General features: G+C 31.9%; 1 protein-coding gene across 1 annotated transcript; it reads right to left on the reverse strand.

Annotated features, from left to right (window-relative positions):
* Positions 1–6,435: 6,435 nt before the first annotated feature.
* Positions 6,436–7,767, reverse strand: LOC138859002 (uncharacterized). Its single transcript, XM_070113119.1, has 2 exons — positions 6,933–7,767; positions 6,436–6,877 (listed from the first exon to the last, which is right to left on the reverse strand). Exons 1-2 carry the CDS (start codon positions 7,417–7,419, stop codon positions 6,438–6,440), a joined length of 927 nt encoding a protein of 308 aa, XP_069969220.1. The 5' UTR covers positions 7,420–7,767; the 3' UTR covers positions 6,436–6,437.
* Between the last annotated feature and the right edge of the window lie 6,078 nt (positions 7,768–13,845).

Here is a 13,845-nt window from a genome sequence, read left to right on the forward strand (position 1 = left end):
GGTCGGTCCAACACCGGGGTGTTCAAAATTCAATCGCGTGAAACTTCTTTCCGCATTGGCGGCCTTCGGCCGCGCTTCAAAAAAATTACCCTGGTCGGTCCAACACCGGGGTGTTCAAAATTCAATCGCGTGAAACTTCTTTCCGCATTGGCGGCCTTCGGCCGCGCTTCAAAAAAATAACCCTGGTCGGTCCAACACCATAATTTATCAATAGAAGAGAATTAACAAAATTATAAATTGTTCATGTATTTGGGGTATAATCCTCTTTTATTATTCATTTTTATTCGCTTTCAAAATATAAATATATCTCTATATATATATAATAGATATGGCAACACTTGTTAACTGTCAACATGGAACCCATTTGTTATTGTGCATATAACCAAAATTGTGTAAAAATAAAATGCTTAATTAAAGCAAATATTTAAATAATTAACATAAAATAAATATGTAGAAACATTGTAGTGAAGTGTTAGTGTATAAAAAGTGCATAATATGAAAGAAAAGTTAACCATAAATCGAGAAATTTTAAAATAAAATTTGTGAAATTTTCAACTTAAAATGCAAATATCTCGAAAACTATAAGTTTCCGGCGGCAATAATTATATATATTCGTGATTTGGAGAATCTCCTCTATCCAACCATACCCCTCTTAACCCTGAAATCGTGGGATGCTAAACTAAAGCCCACCCAGTACAATATATATTAAAAACAATACAAAGGGTCGGCTTTAGTATACCGTCCCAGGCTTTCGTGGATATAATGGGTATGAGCAGGTCGAGGAGATCCTCCAGATCAAGAATATATAATATATAGATTTAGCCGCAGGGAACTTAAAGTTTTCGAGATATTTACGTTTAAAGTTGAAAATTTCAACTATTTACGTACGTATTTTTTCGATATAAAGTGAATTATACACTTATATTTTTCACTCCACTAACACTTCACTAATTCGTTTTTAAAAAATTTGTTTATATTATATGCTGCAAAAATAGCTTTATTTCAATATTTAAATCATTCTTCAACTTTATTAATTTTAACACTAACAAAAGGGTTACAAATGTAAAAAAACCAGTGTTGCCATACTAATATATTTTGAAAACGAAGAAAACTAAAATAAAAAGAGAGATTATACCCTAGATACAGTAACCATAATTGTTGATGGACACTAATAAATCTTTTATTTCTCTTCATTTGATAAACTCATGTGTTGGACCGACCAGGGTTATTTTTTTGAAGCGCGGCCGAATGCCGCCAACGCATAAAGAAGTTCTGCGCGAAAAAACTTTGGTACACCCCGGTGTTGCAACATCTATTTATCAAATATAATATAATTAATTTTTCAGGAAAAGTAATTTTTATTTGTAAGTTATAAATAAATGTATGCTATATCGACCATTCCTTTTACATGCAGTATTTGCAAGGCCAAAAAAGATTTTAGATGTTTATTTTAAAATCATACAGTTCTCCGATTCATTAAAGATATTATAAAAATGTTTCTATATATTCCTTAAATATTGAACAAAATACTTATAAAAATTAAAAAAAAAATATCTTTGATGCTGACCAAACTAAACAGAATTCGAGTAGGGCAATTTTATAAGAAAAAAAAATTTTCGAATCTTATTAAAAAAAGGTATACTACTTTTGATAAGTAGCATATATGTCTAGAAAATATAACAAAAGATTACAAGAATATTATTTTTACAGAATTTATTAAAAATCACCCCTAAATCAGTCAAACAAAACTATCGATAGTCAGACCACTCGATAGTTTCAAAAGATACTATCGATAGTATCGGTAGTTTTTCCCCATGAAATCTCATGTTATTTTTATGAAATAATGTTTGCATTTATTTATAAAACAAAACATGAAGAATAACGCAAAAAACAAAAATTAATTAAAATGATATTCGTTTATATGCATTAGTGTCTGGGTGTATGTATGAGTATGTACATATGTACATACATATATTGTGAAATTCAATCACAGCAGAATGCTTAAATATGTAATATGTTTCAGTTTCATAATTTGATTTGAGGTTTTTTTACAATAATTTTTTGTCCACGGTTTTTTATTCGTATTAAAATACTGGAAAACTGTGGCGTTAAATATTCTGAATTCCATTTGCACGTATTAATAAGTGAGGTTATGTGCAACCGGCATTTCAGAACATTATAAATTCCTACCTAATGTAAATATTTCCGCAACATTCCTTCTAACGCTTTCAACACCTCAATAAAGTGTAAAAAATAATTTGAAACCACGTGCGCAGATCCAAGCCTAGAATGAAAAGATGATGTTAAGGCTACCATGCCAAAAATTAGACTCACATTTGGTATTCGCAGACTATATCATTATGTAGCTATATAAATTGAAATTTTATAATTTTATGAAAATTTTTGGTAAGTCTAGTTAAGGCATAAACCATCGATAGTCAAAATAAACTACCGATAGTAAGACGAAAATAAAACTATAAATTCTTATCATTCTTTCTAACGCATCCAACACTTAATTAAAGTGTAAAAAATAGTTAAATTTAATAATTTGTATAATATTTCAAGAATATGCAACCAGTCAAGCCAAGAATGAAAAGATGGTTTTAAGCCTAACTTGTTATCCAAAATTAAACTTCACATCTGGAACCTACCAAACTAAATTGTTATGTAGCTATATAAAGTGAAATTTTGCAGTTTTATGAAAATTGTTGATAAGCCTAGTTAAGGCATAAACCATCGATAGTCAAAATAAACTATCGATAGTGAGACGAAAAAAAATATCGATAGCCCCATTGATTGTTTTCCAGCTCTATCTGTTACAATGCATCTAATTTTCGGAAGCTTTACTTTTTAAGAATTGTTTTCAACGTTTCTGCTACATTATCGGCCGTATGACGTTAAGATAACTGTCTGGTGCCAATAGCACAATTTACGAATGTAGTTCTTTCTAAAAAATGAACGGTTACACCAAGAAAGGACCGTTCTGCCATTGTTTCGGCCCAAATATCGAAAGGTAAGCACAGTGTAGATACCTTTTGAATCCTCTGTTGAAACATTTCCGCCAACGTGCAATATTTTTCCCACAGTTTTTTTTCTAAACTATTAAATGGCACTGTATATAGAGGGGCTACCTCTTTCTTCAGTATTAGAAAACCTTCTCCTTCTACCATATGAAAGGGTCTCATGTCCTAACTGATGAAGATTAAAATGCACGCAATTATTTCATTTGTTTTCGCGCGGCCTTCTGCAAAACGATTTTTTAAGTTAAACAGTATTAGGACTACCTTATGGTGAATATATGTACAACTATGTACCTTTATAAAACCCTATATTTTCGAAAGCTGCTGTTATAGCATTACCGTCGCTTCTATTTCTATATCATAATCTATTCCCTTTAATTTGCGTCTGTAATTACTTTACAAAATCAATCAAAAAACAAAATTTCATTTGCTTTGCTTGCGGAAAAAATGTGACCATGTAAACGTTTCATAAGCTTACAATAAATATACATATACTTAATGGTGCAATTGTTTACTTGTTCTTACACTAAAATCCTGTTATCACAAAAATGAAAATAGTAATGTACATTTTTGTTTTTGTTTTTGTTTTTGTATTTTGAACTTAAGAATATAAAGAAGAAATACATGCATTACCTATTTACATTGTGTTTTTACTTCACTTAAAAAAATATGTCGGGTGAACGCAGACTTTATTGGCTATGTGTACATAAGTAGATCAGAAAACAACACTGTAATACTTACTTAGAAAGTTTATTAGTATGTTCTTAACGTCTACCAGCTTTTTTAAGAATTTGAAACGACGACAATTGCAGGGTGGGCAAGCCGTTCATTCCGTGTTGCTCACAGAAATAAGTTCTGGTATTCCGATGCAAGTACTTGTTTTTCGATACCTACTTGAATCGCAGTAAAAAGTGTCGATTACAAATATACTTGGAAAAGAAGGCTAGACGAATTTGTTCGACAAAGTTTTCGTCGTTGGCGGAGGTGTTCATGTCCACATTTCATGTTCGGCGTTTTGTTCGCTAAAGATAGAAACGTTTCTGTGTTCGTGCGAATACGTTCGACAGTGGATGGCAATGTTTGCACGAACATAATTTGTGAAAAATGTTTCTAGTGTGCGCATATGTCAAGATGTCTAAGCAAATATTTTAAAAAATATTGTGACGAATATAGATGATAGAACAAAATCGAATGAACGATAAACTGCCAGAAACAACTAGTTACCGAATTCGTAGTTGCCAGATTGTTCTAGAAGCAATGTTTTGTTACAGATTTACTATATAAGGGCTGCCGGATTGTGCAGCAAACACAGTTCTAGTTAGAGTGTTGTCGTGATAAGAACAATTGAGACATAAGCAAGAAGTTGTAAGCTCGAATAACGAGCAATAAGTGTTAAGTTGTTGGAATTAGAAATAAAGATAAGTGTGTAGCCATTAAATTGGGACTTTTATTTAACAATCCAGTGATTGAACTCAAGAGTGAGTTACAGGTAGACGATTTATCGAGAAATCCGTTACAATACTGACAATTTACTTATAGAGATCATAATAGATAGTAATCGATTGTCGGTTTTTATGTTTTGTAAAAACTCAATCAGGTGAAAGTAAAAAAAATAAAAACAAATTCAACTAAATTTCGTAACTATTGTGATTCAAGAACAACATTTTATTTTTATTTTAATTATGACGTATTGGAATTATATTAATTTTTCATAATGTAGTTTGTTTAATTAAACCATTCACATGGCCTGCGAACATCATTTGTAGAAAATTTTCAGCAAGGAAACATGTCGGTGTATAAAGACACAGTCATTGCTTTGATGTCTTTATTACATGTTTATTTCGAAATAAAAATATTGTAACGGATTTCTCGATAAATCGTCTACCTGTAACTCACTCTTGAGTTCGATCACTGGATTGTTAAATAAAAGTCCCAATTTAATGGCTACACACTTATCTTTATTTCTAATTCCAACAACTTAACACTTATTGCTCGTTATTCGAGCTTACAACTTCTTGCTTATGTCTCAATTGTTCTTATCACGACAACACTCTAACTAGAACTGTCCTTGCTGCACAATCCGGCAGCCCTTATATAGTAAATCTGTAACAAAACATTGCTTCTAGAACATTCTGGCAACTACGAATTCGCTAACTAGTTGCTTCTGGCAGGTTATCGTTGATTCGATTTTGTTCTATCATCCGTGTTCGTCACAGTATATTCAAAATGGAAAACAAAGGTACGAAAGCGTTACAAATTAAATATTTTCAGTTAATTTCTTTTACTTGTATATAATTACATGTTACATTTTTAGAATTATCGCGGGCAACGACGAAGCAGATAGAAGAGCTGGAGGATAGAGCTTGGTCAGCAGCTAAATGCGTTGAAAGGTCGTATCATGCTCACCTGCCGAATGCAAGGAGGGAAGTCTTTACCAAAAAGAAGTAGGATATAAATGTGGGTTCGAAATAAAAAGTAAATTGAATAAAGCAAAAACAAAGAACAAAAGAACAGTAACGTAACAGTGTATTGCAGTTACGGAAACAAAAAAAAACCCTTTAACTTGCACGTATGTACATGTGTAAACCAACAAAGTGCTGTTAAAAGGTAAAATTATATACGTACATATATAAATGCAAAATAAGTGCAGTGCAGTTCATATACAAGTACACATATAACTAAAAGCCCACGATAGATGTAAAACAATATAAAAAAAGTACAATAAATATTAAAAACACATAAAACAATACAAAGGACCGACCAGGGTTATTTTTTTGAAGTCAAAAAACACTTTAACTTACACGTATGTACATGTGTAATCCAACAAAGTGCTGTTAAAAAGTAAAATTACATATGTACATATATAAATGCAAAATAAGTGCAGTGCTGTTCATATACAAGTACACATATAACTAAAAGCCCACGAATGATGCAAAACAATATAAAAAAAGTACAATGGGAAAACTTTAGTTTAGCATCCCACGATTTCAGGGTAAGAGGGGTATGGTTGGATAGAGGAGATTCTCCAGATCACGAATATATATAATTATTGCCGCCGGAAACTTATAGTTTTCGAGATATTTGCATTTTAAGTTGAAACTTTCACAAATTATTTTAAAATTTCTCGATTTATGGTTAACTTTTCTTTTATATTATGCACTTTTTATACACTGACACTTCACTACAATGTTTCTACATATTTATTTTATGTTAATTATTTAAATATTTGCTTTAATTAGGCATTTTATTTTTACACAATTTTGGTTATATGCACAATAACAAATGGGTTCCATGTTGTCAGATAATAAGTGTTGCCATATTCAAACGAATGACAGCAATCAAAATAAATAAAAAACCCAATTACCCTCTACAAAATAATATGAACTAAATTTTCCATTTTAATAAAAGAAAAAGGTTTTATGGCTTAAAGGTATGTTTTATTGCATCTAATAGTTTTACGAATGGATCGTGATGCTGATTTGCAACATTTTTACGCCATACGTATTCATAAATCAAATTCGAGAAATCTTCACTGTTATTATAATTGTCTTTTAAAAAAAACCGTTTGATGACGCGCCACTGGGATTCTATCCTCTGCGTGTGTGTTCCATCTTCGGCAACAAACGGATTTTCTGGATCGCTATGGTTAACGCGTCGGTGCTCATACCCGTGACTGGACAGGCAGTCGTACGCCTTCCAACAATCAGTACATATGATGCTACCTTGTAAAACGTGTCTCTGAATTAAGGGTATGAGCACTTCAGCAGACCTCACATTATCGGGACACACTTCCAGCCGAAGGTCGTCACTCCCATCCTCTACCATCCCTAAAACCCAGTGGCCTTTCACTCTCCGTCCTAAAAAAGAAAAAATTAAATAATTAATAATAAATAATAATGTATTTATTATTACCTTTGTTATATTTTCGTTTCCCGAATTTGCTCTCGTCTATTTGAACAATTTTACCAGGGCCGCCAATTTTACCTACCGCTACCTGGTGATCAACCTGGTATAAAACTACAGCTTCGCGGCAGTAATTGTACCAATCACATATGGTAGCGCTGGATAAAATTGGCTCCTTAATAAAACTGTTCTTTCGAACTTTCGAATGGGACCAGTGCAATGCAAATGCAAACATTATATAAAAAATCTGAGGCAGTGGTATTTTTGCGTTTTCAAACCATGTCCCACTCGACCTCGATACCGCAGTCCGTTTACGGCAGGCACCTTTCCGGCATCGGAATATGCCAACCGTGCTCCTATCTGATAAGGATACCAACATAGGTATCCTATGCGTACGACATAGTTTGCTTTTTAAAATTAAACCCTCCTCCTCTGCAAACGATATACATTTCTCCGTTGTGTCGAAATTTTGAATTATTTTAGGGAAATTCCACATTTCCTTAATTTCGGACACTTTGAGAACGTTTGTTTTTTTTACCGCACCACGGCTGGTTGACGGTTCATTACAATCTATTTAAAAGTCTTAAGTAATATTTGTTATAATTTTAAATTTCTAATAACATACCTGATGTATTTCCACTCATTTTCTCAAAAATTATCACAATTTAAAAAATTATGTAAAAAATATAAACACTTGCGGAATGATTTATATGCACAATATTCACCAATTAAATTTGAATATGAAAATAATGGCAAAACGGACAAAAAAAGAAACGGTACCTTGTTTAGTTGTAGAAAATTCCGTTATAGAAATTGAAGTTTAAAGAGAGTGATATACCATCTTTAACATTAATTTTTTGTATTTAGATTTCCTGTTTGCACTGGCGGCCTTCGGCCGCGCTTCAAAAAAATAACCCTGGTCGGTCCAACACCGGGGTGTTCAAAATTCAATCGCGTGAAACTTCTTTCCGCATTGGCGGCCTTCGGCCGCGCTTCAAAAAAATTACCCTGGTCGGTCCAACACCGGGGTGTTCAAAATTCAATCGCGTGAAACTTCTTTGTGTATTGGCGGCCTTCGGCCGCGCTTCAAAAAAATTACCCTGGTCGGTCCAACACCGGGGTGTTCAAAATTCAATCGCGTGAAACTTCTTTCCGAGAATTAACAAAATTATAAATTGTTCATGTATTTGGGGTATAATCCTCTTTTATTATTCATTTTTATTCGCTTTCAAAATATAAATATATCTCTATATATATATAATAGATATGGCAACACTTGTTAACTGTCAACATGGAACCCATTTGTTATTGTGCATATAACCAAAATTGTGTAAAAATAAAATGCTTAATTAAAGCAAATATTTAAATAATTAACATCAAATAAATATGTAGAAACATTGTAGTGAAGTGTTAGTGTATAAAAAGTGCATAATATGAAAGAAAAGTTAACCATAAATCGAGAAATTTTAAAATAAAATTTGTGAAATTTTCAACTTAAAATGCAAATATCTCGAAAACTATAAGTATCCAACCATACCCCTCTTAACCCTGAAATCGTGGGATGCTAAACTAAAGCCCACCCAGTACAATATATATTAAAAACAATACAAAGGGTCGGCTTTAGTATACCGTCCCAGGCTTTCGTGGATATAATGGGTATGAGCAGGTCGAGGAGATCCTCCAGATCAAGAATATATAATATATAGATTTAGCCGCAGGGAACTTAAAGTTTTCGAGATATTTACGTTTAAAGTTGAAAATTTCAACTATTTACGTACGTATTTTTTCGATATAAAGTGAATTATACACTTATATTTTTCACTCCACTAACACTTCACTAATTCGTTTTTAAAAAATTTGTTTATATTATATGCTGCAAAAATAGCTTTATTTCAATATTTAAATCATTCTTCAACTTTATTAATTTTAACACTAACAAAAGGGTTACAAATGTAAAAAAACCAGTGTTGCCATACTAATATATTTTGAAAACGAAGAAAACTAAAATAAAAAGAGAGATTATACCCTAGATACAGTAACCATAATTGTTGATGGACACTAATAAATCTTTTATTTCTCTTCATTTGATAAACTCATGTGTTGGACCGACCAGGGTTATTTTTTTGAAGCGCGGCCGAATGCCGCCAACGCATAAAGAAGTTCTGCGCGAAAAAACTTTGGTACACCCCGGTGTTGCAACATCTATTTATCAAATATAATATAATTAATTTTTCAGGAAAAGTAATTTTTATTTGTAAGTTATAAATAAATGTATGCTATATCGACCATTCCTTTTACATGCAGTATTTGCAAGGCCAAAAAAGATTTTAGATGTTTATTTTAAAATCATACAGTTCTCCGATTCATTAAAGATATTATAAAAATGTTTCTATATATTCCTTAAATATTGAACAAAATACTTATAAAAATTAAAAAAAAAATATCTTTGATGCTGACCAAACTAAACAGAATTCGAGTAGGGCAATTTTATAAGAAAAAAAAATTTTCGAATCTTATTAAAAAAAGGTATACTACTTTTGATAAGTAGCATATATGTCTAGAAAATATAACAAAAGATTACAAGAATATTATTTTTACAGAATTTATTAAAAATCACCCCTAAATCAGTCAAACAAAACTATCGATAGTCAGACCACTCGATAGTTTCAAAAGATACTATCGATAGTATCGGTAGTTTTTCCCCATGAAATCTCATGTTATTTTTATGAAATAATGTTTGCATTTATTTATAAAACAAAACATGAAGAATAACGCAAAAAACAAAAATTAATTAAAATGATATTCGTTTATATGCATTAGTGTCTGGGTGTATGTATGAGTATGTACATATGTACATACATATATTGTGAAATTCAATCACAGCAGAATGCTTAAATATGTAATATGTTTCAGTTTCATAATTTGATTTGAGGTTTTTTTACAATAATTTTTTGTCCACGGTTTTTTATTCGTATTAAAATACTGGAAAACTGTGGCGTTAAATATTCTGAATTCCATTTGCACGTATTAATAAGTGAGGTTATGTGCAACCGGCATTTCAGAACATTATAAATTCCTACCTAATGTAAATATTTCCGCAACATTCCTTCTAACGCTTTCAACACCTCAATAAAGTGTAAAAAATAATTTGAAACCACGTGCGCAGATCCAAGCCTAGAATGAAAAGATGATGTTAAGGCTACCATGCCAAAAATTAGACTCACATTTGGTATTCGCAGACTATATCATTATGTAGCTATATAAATTGAAATTTTATAATTTTATGAAAATTTTTGGTAAGTCTAGTTAAGGCATAAACCATCGATAGTCAAAATAAACTACCGATAGTAAGACGAAAATAAAACTATAAATTCTTATCATTCTTTCTAACGCATCCAACACTTAATTAAAGTGTAAAAAATAGTTAAATTTAATAATTTGTATAATATTTCAAGAATATGCAACCAGTCAAGCCAAGAATGAAAAGATGGTTTTAAGCCTAACTTGTTATCCAAAATTAAACTTCACATCTGGAACCTACCAAACTAAATTGTTATGTAGCTATATAAAGTGAAATTTTGCAGTTTTATGAAAATTGTTGATAAGCCTAGTTAAGGCATAAACCATCGATAGTCAAAATAAACTATCGATAGTGAGACGAAAAAAAATATCGATAGCCCCATTGATTGTTTTCCAGCTCTATCTGTTACAATGCATCTAATTTTCGGAAGCTTTACTTTTTAAGAATTGTTTTCAACGTTTCTGCTACATTATCGGCCGTATGACGTTAAGATAACTGTCTGGTGCCAATAGCACAATTTACGAATGTAGTTCTTTCTAAAAAATGAACGGTTACACCAAGAAAGGACCGTTCTGCCATTGTTTCGGCCCAAATATCGAAAGGTAAGCACAGTGTAGATACCTTTTGAATCCTCTGTTGAAACATTTCCGCCAACGTGCAATATTTTTCCCACAGTTTTTTTTCTAAACTATTAAATGGCACTGTATATAGAGGGGCTACCTCTTTCTTCAGTATTAGAAAACCTTCTCCTTCTACCATATGAAAGGGTCTCATGTCCTAACTGATGAAGATTAAAATGCACGCAATTATTTCATTTGTTTTCGCGCGGCCTTCTGCAAAACGATTTTTTAAGTTAAACAGTATTAGGACTACCTTATGGTGAATATATGTACAACTATGTACCTTTATAAAACCCTATATTTTCGAAAGCTGCTGTTATAGCATTACCGTCGCTTCTATTTCTATATCATAATCTATTCCCTTTAATTTGCGTCTGTAATTACTTTACAAAATCAATCAAAAAACAAAATTTCATTTGCTTTGCTTGCGGAAAAAATGTGACCATGTAAACGTTTCATAAGCTTACAATAAATATACATATACTTAATGGTGCAATTGTTTACTTGTTCTTACACTAAAATCCTGTTATCACAAAAATGAAAATAGTAATGTACATTTTTGTTTTTGTTTTTGTTTTTGTATTTTGAACTTAAGAATATAAAGAAGAAATACATGCATTACCTATTTACATTGTGTTTTTACTTCACTTAAAAAAATATGTCGGGTGAACGCAGACTTTATTGGCTATGTGTACATAAGTAGATCAGAAAACAACACTGTAATACTTACTTAGAAAGTTTATTAGTATGTTCTTAACGTCTACCAGCTTTTTTAAGAATTTGAAACGACGACAATTGCAGGGTGGGCAAGCCGTTCATTCCGTGTTGCTCACAGAAATAAGTTCTGGTATTCCGATGCAAGTACTTGTTTTTCGATACCTACTTGAATCGCAGTAAAAAGTGTCGATTACAAATATACTTGGAAAAGAAGGCTAGACGAATTTGTTCGACAAAGTTTTCGTCGTTGGCGGAGGTGTTCATGTCCACATTTCATGTTCGGCGTTTTGTTCGCTAAAGATAGAAACGTTTCTGTGTTCGTGCGAATACGTTCGACAGTGGATGGCAATGTTTGCACGAACATAATTTGTGAAAAATGTTTCTAGTGTGCGCATATGTCAAGATGTCTAAGCAAATATTTTAAAAAATATTGTGACGAATATAGATGATAGAACAAAATCGAATGAACGATAAACTGCCAGAAACAACTAGTTACCGAATTCGTAGTTGCCAGATTGTTCTAGAAGCAATGTTTTGTTACAGATTTACTATATAAGGGCTGCCGGATTGTGCAGCAAACACAGTTCTAGTTAGAGTGTTGTCGTGATAAGAACAATTGAGACATAAGCAAGAAGTTGTAAGCTCGAATAACGAGCAATAAGTGTTAAGTTGTTGGAATTAGAAATAAAGATAAGTGTGTAGCCATTAAATTGGGACTTTTATTTAACAATCCAGTGATTGAACTCAAGAGTGAGTTACAGGTAGACGATTTATCGAGAAATCCGTTACAATACTGACAATTTACTTATAGAGATCATAATAGATAGTAATCGATTGTCGGTTTTTATGTTTTGTAAAAACTCAATCAGGTGAAAGTAAAAAAAATAAAAACAAATTCAACTAAATTTCGTAACTATTGTGATTCAAGAACAACATTTTATTTTTATTTTAATTATGACGTATTGGAATTATATTAATTTTTCATAATGTAGTTTGTTTAATTAAACCATTCACATGGCCTGCGAACATCATTTGTAGAAAATTTTCAGCAAGGAAACATGTCGGTGTATAAAGACACAGTCATTGCTTTGATGTCTTTATTACATGTTTATTTCGAAATAAAAATATTGTAACGGATTTCTCGATAAATCGTCTACCTGTAACTCACTCTTGAGTTCGATCACTGGATTGTTAAATAAAAGTCCCAATTTAATGGCTACACACTTATCTTTATTTCTAATTCCAACAACTTAACACTTATTGCTCGTTATTCGAGCTTACAACTTCTTGCTTATGTCTCAATTGTTCTTATCACGACAACACTCTAACTAGAACTGTCCTTGCTGCACAATCCGGCAGCCCTTATATAGTAAATCTGTAACAAAACATTGCTTCTAGAACATTCTGGCAACTACGAATTCGCTAACTAGTTGCTTCTGGCAGGTTATCGTTGATTCGATTTTGTTCTATCATCCGTGTTCGTCACAGTATATTCAAAATGGAAAACAAAGGTACGAAAGCGTTACAAATTAAATATTTTCAGTTAATTTCTTTTACTTGTATATAATTACATGTTACATTTTTAGAATTATCGCGGGCAACGACGAAGCAGATAGAAGAGCTGGAGGATAGAGCTTGGTCAGCAGCTAAATGCGTTGAAAGGTCGTATCATGCTCACCTGCCGAATGCAAGGAGGGAAGTCTTTACCAAAAAGAAGTAGGATATAAATGTGGGTTCGAAATAAAAAGTAAATTGAATAAAGCAAAAACAAAGAACAAAAGAACAGTAACGTAACAGTGTATTGCAGTTACGGAAACAAAAAAAAACCCTTTAACTTGCACGTATGTACATGTGTAAACCAACAAAGTGCTGTTAAAAGGTAAAATTATATACGTACATATATAAATGCAAAATAAGTGCAGTGCAGTTCATATACAAGTACACATATAACTAAAAGCCCACGATAGATGTAAAACAATATAAAAAAAGTACAATAAATATTAAAAACACATAAAACAATACAAAGGACCGACCAGGGTTATTTTTTTGAAGTCAAAAAACACTTTAACTTACACGTATGTACATGTGTAATCCAACAAAGTGCTGTTAAAAAGTAAAATTACATATGTACATATATAAATGCAAAATAAGTGCAGTGCTGTTCATATACAAGTACACATATAACTAAAAGCCCACGAATGATGCAAAACAATATAAAAAAAGTACAATGGGAAAACTTTAGTTTAGCATCCCACGATTTCAGGGTAAGAGGGGTATGGTTGGA

The sequence above is a fragment of the Bactrocera oleae genome, chromosome 2, assembly GCF_042242935.1.
Source record: "Bactrocera oleae isolate idBacOlea1 chromosome 2, idBacOlea1, whole genome shotgun sequence".
Classification (NCBI taxonomy): Eukaryota; Metazoa; Arthropoda; class Insecta; order Diptera; family Tephritidae; genus Bactrocera; species Bactrocera oleae.

What these genes read in the sequence shown, in the direction of transcription:
- LOC138859002 (XM_070113119.1), bottom strand. Translation starts at nt 7,419, where the DNA reads ATGTGGAATTTCCCTAAAATAATTCAAAATTTCGACACAACGGAGAAA. An exon ending in GAAACGAAAATATAACAAAG is followed by an intron (nt 6,878 to 6,932) that starts GTAATAATAAAT and finishes TTTCTTTTTTAG; the next exon opens with GACGGAGAGTGAAAGGCCAC.